Source organism: Trichoplusia ni, chromosome 19 (genome assembly GCF_003590095.1).
Source record: "Trichoplusia ni isolate ovarian cell line Hi5 chromosome 19, tn1, whole genome shotgun sequence".
NCBI classification, from domain to species: domain Eukaryota; kingdom Metazoa; phylum Arthropoda; class Insecta; order Lepidoptera; family Noctuidae; genus Trichoplusia; species Trichoplusia ni.
In genome coordinates, this window is record NC_039496.1 from 5,233,192 (window position 1) to 5,246,564 (window position 13,373).

The window sequence follows — 13,373 nt, forward strand, 5'->3', positions numbered from 1 at the left end:
ACATCCTGAGGTACAATAACCCGATGTGTTACAAGCATAGAAATCTAAATAACAAGGTAATAGAAGTGCCAACGCCGCGTGACCTTGTCGCCACACTGGTGTCTTGGACGACACCAGCGCGCGAACATACGCTCAGTCGCTCGCGGAACGTCGTCACAGCAAGAACCACTAAAAATGGTGTTTTGCGGCGTTTCTCAGGCTGGAAATTCATCTGCATCGTGTAATAACATAAATAAAGAAATAACATTTTATCGGTAAGTAAATTATTGCAGTAATATTGATGTTATTGCAAAATTAAATTTCAAAACATAACCTTCATTATAAACCATATTTATATCGCAACAATTGCAACAATTGCATTCTTTACTAATCATTGCCTCTGCAGTAAGAAACTTACAGAAATGCACCGTTGTAAAAAGAGAAATGTATAACGAAAAATAATATTTATCAATGCGATCGTATTTGTAGTGGTACGGCCGCACAAAACTGTCGGAAATAGTGATGTGGTTAAGTGCGAACATTGTATACGAAAAGTAACAATTTTAATAGTCGTTTGTTTTTGTGAACATATTATTGAATATATTTTTATTTCAGAATCCCGCAGGATGCAAATAAATACAAAAGACAAGTAGATGACTACCACGGGTAAACGAAATTGGTACCTTATAACTTAGGCCGAATATACACTATGAAATTAGTTGCATGCTTGATAACTTGCCGCCCGCCGCCGCCCGCGCCCCTCTCCATTTTTACGGCTCGGACCGCGCAACTGAATGTTTCAAAAAGTACGCCATGCGCTATAGCATAGCATTGAATAAAAATTGCAATTTAAATTTATCCAAATCTCATAAATACCAATTTTTTATTATGAACGTTTACTAGTCATTCGATACATGAACTGGGCTGCTTTTGTAAGACGACTAAAAAGTCACCGTATAAACCAAACCTACCTAGGTACCAAGTATTTCCTAATAATATTTTTTTTTGTCAACCGACAATTAGCGATTTTTTTTTTTGTAAGTAGGTACATATTATAATGTAATCCATAGAAGAATACAACAAAAAACATTGTCACTCATAATTTCGTCTTTCATTATATTTCGGATCCGTAGTCAATCCCTAGTGTAGTTTACGTAATCACTACAACTAATGCAAAAAAATGCAATGACTGTGTGAGTTAGTGAATCCATACAACGACAAAGTCAATCTTATTGCATTAGACGTACGGCCTAGTGTTGTTTGCTTGGTCTTCTCGATGTTAATGTTTGCGTGATTGCGTAGTTATTTGCTGTGAATGTGTTGAAGCCCCGCCCACCGGCGACATGCGTTTCGATAGATCGCCGCGGTGTATGCCATTTCTATTACCTTGTTATTTAGATTTCTATGGTTACAAGATATCCTGTTTGTGCAAGCGATACAAATTTAACGCGAGGATAATAAAATAATGTTACGACATAATGTCATTATGAATCGAATTATTTTATGACTATTTGCCGTTCATGAAGTTATACGTACATTCTTATATTTTTAACCTCATAACTTATCTCAGTGGTCAATTAAGAAGAACTTTAACTATCGTAGCGTCTATGATTCTTAAATATAGGACAATTTTCAAAATATGTATTTTTATTTTCAATTTCATGACATTGACTGCTTATGAGTTTAGTTTTCTACAAAACAAAAGCGATTTTATTATTATACTAGCTGACCCAGCAAACGGTGTTTTACCGATTTTTTTTCTAGTTGTATGTATTTTTAATGCCACATCATAAAAAAAATAAGAACAAAGAATTTCGTCCAAAAAATATTTTTTTTTTTTGTGTGAGCAACCCTTCTCACTTAGGGGTATGAAAAATAGATGTTGTTCTATTCTCAGTCCTACCCAATATGTATACAAAATTTCATAAAAATCGGTCGAACCGTTTCGGAGGAGTACGGTAACTAACATCGTGACACGGGAATTTTATATATTAGATTAATGTGCTGTCAATCGGCTATGAAATGTTACAAAACTTTTACATCAAGACAGCTGTAGGAATTACATTGTTTGTTTATCGACCATTTATGTAATACTCAAGTAGTTTCTAAATATCTGAACGGCGGCTTTTTCCTTTAAATTTATTGTTCGGAAAGTTTTATAAAAAATGAATATTGGGTACCTGTTGCCATTTTATATTGTAATCGCAACGATTTGTAAATGTGTTTTTATTTTTCGACTATCGACTTGTTGTATTAAACTAAAATATGTTTCTTTATTCGTTCGACTGGCTTCGTTACGCTTGTACCTAAATTGCTACGTCATCTAAGTACAATATATTTCTGAATGCTGCTAAATACACTTACGATTGCATTTCCTTTAAAAGTTCAACATTTAACTATATTCACTATTTCAAGGTGTCGCTAGCTCTGAGGTCCCGGGTTCGTTCCCCGGTCGGGTCAATGTAAAAATTCACATTTCTACATTGTCTCGGGTCTGGGTGGTTGTGGTACCTTCTTAAGCAACTTACTTTGGATTTTGTCACTATAATCGAGTGACTAATTAGATACTTACGCGGCACCATTGATGAAGCGGAAGAACATGAAGAGTTCGTAGTTCTGGCTGAAGGACGAGGCGACGATGGCGAGCGCGTTCACGATGGAGATAGCGATGAGCACGCGCTTGCGGCCCACCGAGTCGGCGACTGAGCCCCACGCGTACGCGCCCACCATCATGCCGATGAAGATTATACTGTTCAGCCATCCCTAGAAATAAAGAAATGAATAGATACAGATATACAAATAATTAGGAACTGAACTCATGTAGATTTTTAGCCACGATAGGCTTGAGTAACGCCGAATTTTGTAAATGGAGTCCTCAAATATCTATAATTGGAGGGACGGGATTCTTACCATAGCAGGGTACCACAATTAGGTATCAAATAAAAAGAAGTCAAATGGATTATACCTATAGAATTTGTTTGAAAAAAAAAAACGGTTAATAGGTTAGGTTAGGTTACTTATTGTACTGTCAAATCGCTTCGACTCGCGATCCCGCAGCGTCTGCTCATTATTAAGGACTCCGGTTCGGTCTGAAACTAGTCGGTCACTCCAGATAAATACTCGTGAGTAAAACGTTACATCATTTAAAAAATCGCTTAGGACTACCGCATTTTATCTGATCTCCGGATAGACTCATAGTATAATGGGAGTTCCGATCTCCTTCATTAATTAACTCTTTGATAAGCCTTTTGACCTTGATTAGGTATTAAAGTGTTAATGTAATCTATCCCTAACCAGCCTACTTAATAAAATTAAATAGTCTAATTAACCTGGAATAAGTTTCAATTTCAATCTAAATCTGCTTTCAAACATAAGAATAAACAGAAAATTAAATGATTATTGCTCGATAAAATAAAAATACTTGGTTATTTGTGTCAAAGTTAGATAAATTAAACTCTTAAGATGGCCGCAAAAAACAATTGGACAACACGTTTAAGAACTCGAATATTAGTTGTGTCGAATATGTCTAGTACCACTATAAACATTTATCAATGACGGCCGCCTGTAAACATACATTATGTTTGCAAATAATTCGCACTGTGTGAAATTGACACGTTACCGAAGCGAAGTAACTGCCGAGTACGAAATGACATCAGTCTTTATTAGACCGAGTAATATCGACATTAACTTTTGCTAAACGATTTTCCCCAATATTACAAGTCGTTTATAACTGATTCATATAAATTTCAATGTTTAAATCATTTGTTTATTTCGTTTTAAACAATTTGGCTGCTGTTTTTTTTTATTTCCGCAGCGACAGTTATGTATATGAAGTAAATAGTTCCATATTTGATTTTGATACCGGCAAATTTAACCTTCTTTGTTTTTGACCTATTTGGTCACGGAAATTGATATAAGGCCTGTATTTGGATTTTCATAAATCGTAATTCAATATTTCATTCATACTACGTGAACTCATGGAAAAATACACTTTATAAAGTAGTGCAAAATCTTTAGAACTGCAACGCTAATTGTTTGGAACTAAGATATTAATTGTATCTAATCTTTTGCATGAATCGGGGTCATTGTGTCTGCGACGTCACTAGCTAGTACTAGATGACAGTTGACTGATCTTGACAGGTGACAGGAAAGAAACAAGTGACAATCGTATAGGCCATGGTATCTACCGACTGCCGGTAAATTCGAGTTTAATGCAGTTTACTTCCTATCTGGTATTAAAAAGGATAAACGAATTATGACTTTTTGGAACAATAGATTCAGATACCCTATTGGATGCGTTAGTCACGACAAGTGACACGACCTACCTCCTTCAACATTTTATTTTGAAGTCATTTTATCTTGAAATTACGTTTTAAATTAATTATTTACGGAGATTATTTATTGTTGATACAGTAATAATAAACAATGCCTCATGATAATAAATTGCTGTTATAAAAGTAGGTATAATTTTGCAACAATGTTACGTAATTATGAAATCATTAACGGTACGCAACGATCGTATTGTCAATAACATTTCTTTGCATGGTAGTTTTAGCAATATTAAAACAAATACCGTTAGAAGCTAACAAATTCTAGAAATATAGTGGGCTACTGATATTAAATTGTCACCAGCTGATCAAAAGTAAGGGAAAACCAGCATGACTAAAATACTGTTGCATGAAATGGCGTTTTAAAAAAAAATCATTATGAAGCAAATACTTATGTCACATATGAATGCGAAACCAAATGCGAAGATCTGACTCGCAGGACATCCAGCATACCTCCGTACCTTTCGGTATTGATGGCTATACCTTGCTCTAAAGTCTGACAGCCAGTCTAACCAAGGGGTATCGTGTTGCCCAGTAACTGGGTTGAGGAGGTCAGATAGGCAGTCGCTCCTTGTAAAACACTGGTACTTAGCTGAAACCGGTTGGACTGGTAGCCGACCCCAACATAGTTGGGAAAAGGCTAGGCCAATGAATGACCTTCCTCATTAAAAAAAAAAACATTATTTATAAAAAAAAATATTTCTAAGGAGATCCCTCTTACTTTAGTCTGTGTGGTGAGGTCTAAGTCGCACTGCGCTGAAGGAAGGATGAACGACATAGAGATGACGTCCATCTCCTCCGAGGTGCTGACGAGGCCGCACACCGCCAGGAGTAGGTAGTGGAACCGTCCATATCCTGCAAACAGACAGACAAACGTACAGTCAGCAGGGAAACATACGCAGAAAATAGAAAATATTTTTGCTCAAAAAATTAAACAGTTTTTTTTTTGCTTAAAAAAATATAACGACTAACTTAAAAAGTTCAATTATATTTGTTTTTAAGTACTTGGGTACGTGTTAGACGATTTTTGTACAATTTAAAAACGTTCCCTAAACCAGCCATGTTTGAATCTTGTCATTTTGTTTACTTTTTCCAACACGCCTATTAACTTAAATAAGGAGTAGGTAAGTGACGTCATTAAATTGTTTTTTTTTTAATTTTCCGATTTTTCTCTACAACCTACCAGACCTACTATCTTAATCCTCACTGGCTTCCGCGTAGAACCTCAACACAAAACTCTCACGGTACAAGTTGAAAAGTGAGTAGTTTTAATTCCTTTAACACAGTAAACTGAGGAAGTGACAATAACAAAAACAAGTTGAAAACATTAGCTTAAAGCTCGTGTAAGAGTCGTGTTTCAATCAGGGAGCCCCTTAGGGCTTGACTACACGATCGTACGACGTAATTCCTAGAACTAGTGTGTTTACACCTTTGTACAATCAACCACATATATTGAAGCAAAACTGACTTTCTTAACGTCATTATAATAACGCACTAAGGTTGAATTTTAAGTTAGTTTGAGACCGAAATCGTGTGGTACAGTGTACTGCCGCGTTCTGAGATTGCAACCCGAGCACTCTCCATTCATAAAAGTTCGTTCGTGTAACTGTTATTTACTAACGAAGTCGTATACTATTACAAGTTGTTTATTACGCTATTGTATGTCAACAATGCATTCTTTCGTGTTACGATTTTAATAAGGCAGTAATCGATTTGGTAAACAATATGACAACTAATGAAGTAAAATGTACAATCGATTTTTGAAAATGGCGACTGAAAAAGAAATAACGTCATTAATCTTTATTTTTTTGCTATAGGGCTACGATAATCCGTTATTCTTTATTACATGAGACAAAAAATAATTAAACGTCAACCAAATGACAAAACATAATTTTGGGACTTCCTTAAATTTTCAGCCGTATTCGTATCGTATTACATTCTGACCTACCTAAGTAGCAATTTATTAGAACTTATATTACATAATTACGTTTAATTTGCATATCAAGTAAAATAAACTGCTGATCGGGTTTGCGTTGTTTTAAATTTGATACTTAGTTGAGAAATATAAACAAATCGTAAATTTTATTATGTTATGATACAGTAGCAGTCAAACAAAGTTGTATTGCCGGCAGCAAATTTGACATGACAAATGGCGGTTTATTTTTATTATGTCAAATAGAATATTATTATTGTTTGAGCACGCGCTGCCTGATAACATTTGAACAAAGAATTGTAGATTATGGAACATTGGCTGCTAACAGAAAAAAAAGAAAAAAAGAGTTTGAATATTTGCAGATGAGACACGTAGAGACCTTTACACGTGTGGTTTTAGATTGTTTTGACAGTTACAATAAAACGATAGTTACGGTAGTAACTGATAACTTAGTATAAATATTTAACAATTACTTATTGAGAGCAGTATCTGTGTGAGAATAAAAAGTATTCTATGTTTAAAACATTATGTATGTTATATCTGATAGGTATGTTTTAGTTACGCCATTCTTAAAAGCTTTTGCTTTTATAAAGTTGTTTAGGGTACAGCTTTTGCGAACTTTTGTATGTGTCGTCATCTTATATTTTTGAACTGTCCAGATTAAAAGGATATCTTACCAGTTAGTTCGATGGCCTTTTCGAAGTCAGCCTTCTCCGAGTTGGGTCCTTTCTCGGGGTCTAGCTTGACTGGCGTCTTCAGTGACGGTACTACGGCTGCAAAAAAAACATTAGAAATGTATTAGACTTGCTTTATTCCGCAATATCTACATATTTCAAAACATATATTAAAAATCTTTAATGTCCTAGAGTGACAATGATGAAGAAGCCCTTTATCTTTTTTTCCTCACTGATATAGGTCTTAACTCTTAAGAATACGGCTGCGTATGTAATTAACTATCTACACGGTTAAGTTAACTTTAACTTGCTAGCTAACAACATGTTTTTGTGATGCTTCACAAATTAACAAACCTGTTCGTTCTGAACCGCTACGTTTTAATCTTAAAAATACTTATATACTCATATGTAGATAATATTCATAAATTGTAAAGAGTAGATATAAGTAGATAGTTAAACTATGGAATATTTTTTTAATTACCTAGCTCGGCGGTTTTGGAACCTGGGCCGTTTAGTTGGAGGTCCCTTTTTACATCACAATCTGAAACAAAATAAAAAATGTTTATCATTATAATTTATAAGTATACAATTTTTGAGAATAGAGGCCCAATATCACCTCTGGAAGTTAGAAGGTTATGGAAGTCGGGTGGAAAAGCGGCAATCGTCATCCCTTTTCCAGAACTGTGAGGTTGTGAAGAAAAGTTAGTTCTAGTGTTTAAAGTAAGAAAAGTAATTTCCTCTGAAGTAATCATTATCACACTTTTTCCTACAGAATATATTAGCGGTTGATTATTTGCGTATTTTTTTACGAAAAACCACTAAATCATGAGTTTGAAATGAAAATAATTCCGAACTTTCGAGCAAAATGTACCAAATTCAAATGAGAAAACGAAATAGTCCAAAAACACAGCGAATAGACGTCAGCCTTATTACCTCATAATCATATGAACACATACATAAAACTTTTTACATAATATGTATGCGTAACGTATATCGCATGACCGACAAGGTCTCGCTAACAATATTCGATACGGCCACTGACAACCGAGCACAATGTATTAGAACAATTTTATCGAACTAACGTTAACAGCCTGTGCCCACCTTGAGATGTGCATTATTTCAGCTGGTACAGTTAAAAGACATGTATTGTAAAATTCATTGAACAAAGCAAACTATTAACAATAGTATAATTCTGTGTAACATGCAAATTCTTTATTGTGAGTCATGGATTTATTTACAAATGAATATTTCGTCCTCTGTCAGTGCATTTGTTTTAAATTTGAACCGCCATTTATTTTTTTTAATTTTAAATTAAGAATCACAGACAGCGTGAGGCGTGTGAGCTGCCATTGACAGTCTTAGTATCGTAGCGTCATTATATTATTCAATTTGTATGCAGAACGATGTTCTTAATTGAAAATGTCATACTAAATGTTGTATTATGAATACTTTAACGTACTTAAATGAGTAGTTTTAGTCTTTAATTGCATTGTTCAGAGTTTCAGACAGGATTTCGCCTGATTTTTGATTAACATTAATTTATAAACAGTTACTTACTAGTCTAATAACCTCTTAAACTATTAAAAATTAGAATGTGCTTAATTAAATAGCAAGGAATTATAAAAAGAAACATTTCGTCCTCAATATTTGGTAATTTGGCCTTCAGGTTATTGACTCCTCTATTTACCAACATTTATGTATAAGAAATCAAATGAATTATTTATAGGTTGTAACACCCAAACATGTGTCTGTGTCAATAAAGCGGCCTAAGGACTGTTATTGCAATCTTGTCTAACCTGATAATCACCTCGTTTGTTTCAAACATTATGTATGGAGAAAAATACAAAGAAGTATGCGTCAACATTCTGCACGCGTAAATAACTAAAATGTACTGTTTTTTTTGCAAAGTTATTAAATGTGTGTCAATTGAATATTCTACTTTTATCCTGATTGTTGCATTTGAAATTATGAATTATCATGAACAGCACTAAATCTTCTGCTTGAAGCAAAAACACCAAATTATAATGATGTTTTACATTAATATTGTAGAGCCTCATTTCACATTACTCTAGAAACCAAACTAAAAACTTTCAGACGTTTTTAAAAGTTTAATCATCTTTCGATTTAACCCGTATAGCAAAACCTAAAGACTGGAAAACGGAAAATTTGAAAACGATTTTTCATCTTCATGAGATTATTTGAGTTCCAAAAAGGTTGTAATATATAGAATTTCTTTTTTTAAGTTAGTCAGTGGGACTTACTGTGAGATTTCTTGGGCCCGGGGTCAGTTTCTACCATCCTATGCGGGCGGGTTCCTGTGTATGGCGGCGGTCTCGCGGACTGACTCTACTCTCACTGGGCTGTGGGTCGCTTGCAACGCCGCACGGCTTGTCTGAAACAATACAATACAAGCTGTTAATATCAAATAGGGAGGTAATAAACAAGGATGAAGGATGTTAACTTGAAGTTCGTGTGTGAATGCGAGATGGATAATATTCTGCCTCTTGTTACGTCTCGCTTTCACAACGTCTCAAGTTCACCTTTTTTAATACTAGAATTATTGGGAATAGCTTATTTTTTCTTAATTAAAGTTGAGTTGATTTCTATGTTTCACGGGAATGAGGATTGTGCATTGTTTGAGTATTAAGTAAAGTATCAAAGTATGTCAGTTTTAAGTGTGTATTTAATTATAAATCTGTTCCTGTTTATGGTTCGCTATTGTAGATTTATCTTTTTTAAATTATCTAATAACTACTTATGATGACGAGTTAACTCAAAGTTACTTATGTTTGATGTTATGAAATGTTTTATACTTTGAGCTTCGAAATTAATATCACTGAATCGTTTAAGCTATAAACGATTTGAATAAACACAAAATTTTGATGCAGGGTCAGGCTACGTGCGCAGCAAATCATGTAAATTATCGATGTGACGATATTAGTCTAATAAAACATGGAAATCTCAAATCTCAAGGCAAATCATGAAGGCTGGCTCTGACGGAAGCTTATTTAAAATACTCATATCGTTATCATAAAAATCCGGTTTATATTTCCTTCCTCGAATACTTTTCACTCAATATTTAGATGTAACGGCCGGACAGGTATTAGGACTCTTTGTATAGTTTAATGGTGACTCTCCCTGCTCTACTTTGCTTTGAATTACAAATGCGTGTACAATTCTATTTCATATAACTGAGGTTACAGTTCTTGCTGCTAGAGTATGAAGTACCAGTTATAATGGAAATTACATGAAAAACTGCGAGTCGAACTCGCTACACGGTTCTGTAAAAATAGGTCAAAAAGTCACGCTCAAATTTATGACCGTAAAAGCCATTGCTCTGCCGCGATGTGCATTTTTAGTAACTAATACAGAGTTGTTACAACTACGATTGAACCTAATACCTAAAACTGATGTTTAAAAATGCTCCTAGTCTTTTTTTTCGAAATATATTGCTTTGAGAGATTTATTCAGCTTCGTCTGCTTCAGCGGGCTATGTATCAAAGAAATAAACTAAGCATAAGTGAACTTGGAAATACAAAAATCTGTTTTACATTGCAACTACTCTAGTAATCAACAACCGATTGGAATTAATATCTGTGCATCTCACAGTCTAGTCTTAATAACAATGAACGGAACAATAATTTTCCTAATGACGTGATTTAAATAAGTTTCGTTTGACCGGACCGCGTCAATGAGAATTTACAAATTTATTACAAACTATTAATTGTTGTCTTTCCACATTTTACGATATTCTTTTGTTAAGCTTACTATTCATATACTAAACCATTGTGATGAGAATGACGCTTTTTAAGTAAGTGGAATTTAAAAATCATAACTTAATCAGGACTCTGTGTGTCAAATGTATCCATATAGTAAAACTATGTTTGATTTTGACCAGTTGATGTTGTCAGTTGTTTTTACCAACCACTTGTTGCGCGCGACTCCATGAGGTTCTATCTTCTAGGTAGGAAGATATAAGTTTGGATCTTTTTGAATTTTAATAGTCTAGGAGTAGGTACTCGCAACTTCTCCCCATCTTGCGAACATATGCATTGCATCTAACACTGAAAGATTTTTTGAAATCGGACCAGTAATTCCTATTACAGCGCGGTCAATTCTTCAGCTTGATAATAGATTCGGGGTGAGAAAATGTGGAAGACCTACGTATTGCATAATAGCGATCGATACAGCCGCGTGTGGTTCTAAGTAGCATATTAATTTATTGTAAGTAAACCTTTTTCTTTTTAACCATAAAAACATTCGCTCATGTTAATTAGTTCAGTAAGTCAATACCCTTGTTCCACAGTTTACAACAACTGTAACGAGTCGAGCACGTAATCTTTCAGATTGTCGTTCTATTGATTATAATTTTCCGTAACACAATTGTCGGTTACACGTTGTGTGCAAAAAAACTTCGCAAACACTGTGTGTAGCAAAAAATCGTCCGTTTCCCCCGCCATGTGAAATTGTTCTAAATTCGGAACATCAATCGGGTTTTATAGCTTAACATTGAAATTATGACGTGAGCTTGGATCATAAAAATAATGGAGTTTTCTGTACAGAGATGTATCTTGAAGTAATAGCAGATATCTTATGCAAAAATATCTTAAGGAGAGTCTTGTTTGTTTTATTAAAACTATCTGAAGTATTGAAGCTTTATTCAAATGCCTTTGATCGACCGCTTTCAAGAATAGTTTATTGATGTGTGAAATCACGATCGCGTAATAAATTTAAAATTTCTTCTGAAAGGAGGTGAGATTGCATGACTGTAGTGCCTTTACTTTAATGTAGTCTTCCGCTTAAGAACGTTGAAAACGCGTTAAGACGAAGCGCATTCCCCTTAAGAAACATTGCATACAAAAATTCGCCTTTATTTTTATATTTGCCGAATTGATGTCGGTTTTAGCGAAATACGAATTGATATTTATTTTTATAAGTTTATTGGATGTTTTATAGATTGTAATAATTTTGTTTTATTTCGGACAACTGACGCATTTGCTGTCCAACATTTCAGTATCCGATTGAGTATACTACAAACAAAATATTATTTCCGCGGACAAAAACAAAATATATTTTTGTCATGCAAGCTAGTTACCTATAACACCTTGTTTTGTCTCATTGCTGCATTGTGATTTTGAAATTCATAAATGTAAGAAAGAACGAAGAAAAACAAACCTTTTGCTAAAAATATTCAGTTCCAATAAAATTAATAAATAACAAAGCACTGAATAAATAAAAAGGTCACAACGCTACCATCTGTTACAACTTTTAACAACCAATGACTAGAGGTGCATCGACAGAAATATTTAAATACAAGGAAAATTAATTATAAAATAATTAAATTATAATATAAAATGTATCTTGTTATTTTACTATATTTAAAAAGTAAACATCTTATGATCTGCAGATCATTATTTGATAAAAGCGAGAGTCACGCGCTCTGTGACAAATTAAATTAATTCTTATTTATACACAAATATTGTCCGTCTGAGTTTAAACATCATTGTTCAATGTTAATTATATGAACTTCGTTTTAATTTATAATTAATTATTATTTTATTTTACTACTCACGAGAAGTACTACGGACATATGATGGAAGTTCATTGCCTTATTCAAACAAGAATAGTGATTTTTTACAGATAAAACTTGTATTATTTGGTATATGAATAATGTAATAGACGCCAGGAAACTATGACGAGGAAACGATTGAACTGATTTAATAAATAAATATTCATAACGTTAATAAAATATTATTATATTTAAATCAATAACTAAAAAATAACAAGAGAAAATTTCAACATACCAAGATTCTTTCAGTTTGAAATAACGACAACTTAGTTCGAAATACCGGGGCAAGCTATTAGAGTCGTCTGCGGGCAAGATCAATGTACAGCGCAATTTATCCGATAGCAAAGCAGTTCCAAACTGTATAAATACCTCTTTTTACGTTTCATTCTTAATGCTAATTAATTCAAGACGAATCGAGATGAAATTAAGCATCTGAACTAACTATTAAGAATGCAGTCAATATTAGTTCAACCGTTTCACATGTTTCGTCATCGCCGTGAAAATTTTATATTGACACTTGCATTTTAAATGGAAAACATTATTATAGATGGTAACAATTTTTCCCGCCAAACAAAAGATCATCAGATGCATCGAATAACACGACGACACGTGACTCGTGAGTCGTGAGCCAATTTTTCGTAGCTGAAGGATAAAAACAAAAGATGACAGATACAAAAGTAGATGTATTTGATACACAAGTAATTATGGAGTCTTTTACTCGACAGCATATTAAAGGAGATCTAAGTAAATACGTAAAGGCTATTTAAATGGTGCATGAGTTATTTTTTGTCATAAATTAATTAAAAGGTAGGTACTAATTAAATAATTGTTCACAAATTATACCAAATCCTACTTTTAATTAATACTTTGCGTACACTGCGTGTTGTAAA

General features: G+C 33.8%; 1 protein-coding gene across 4 annotated transcripts in view; it reads right to left on the reverse strand.

Annotated features, from left to right (window-relative positions):
• LOC113503391 (synaptic vesicle glycoprotein 2B-like) overlaps nucleotides 1-13,373 on the reverse strand; it is a 44,196-nt gene that overhangs the window by 3,410 nt on the left and 27,413 nt on the right. For 3 of the 4 annotated variants that reach the window (XM_026885327.1, XM_026885322.1, XM_026885323.1), the window contains exons 2-6: nucleotides 9,176-9,306; nucleotides 7,396-7,455; nucleotides 6,918-7,013; nucleotides 5,029-5,162; nucleotides 2,552-2,742 (exon numbers count right to left, since the gene is read on the reverse strand). In XM_026885327.1, coding sequence (XP_026741128.1) covers nucleotides 2,552-2,742; nucleotides 5,029-5,162; nucleotides 6,918-7,013; nucleotides 7,396-7,455; nucleotides 9,176-9,212 — 518 coding nt within the window. In that variant the 5' untranslated portion in view covers nucleotides 9,213-9,306. Of the gene's footprint in view, nucleotides 1-2,551; nucleotides 2,743-5,028; nucleotides 5,163-6,917; nucleotides 7,014-7,395; nucleotides 7,456-9,175; nucleotides 9,307-12,718; nucleotides 12,763-13,373 lie in introns of those variants that run through there. The other variant, XM_026885324.1, reaches the window with a different exon arrangement.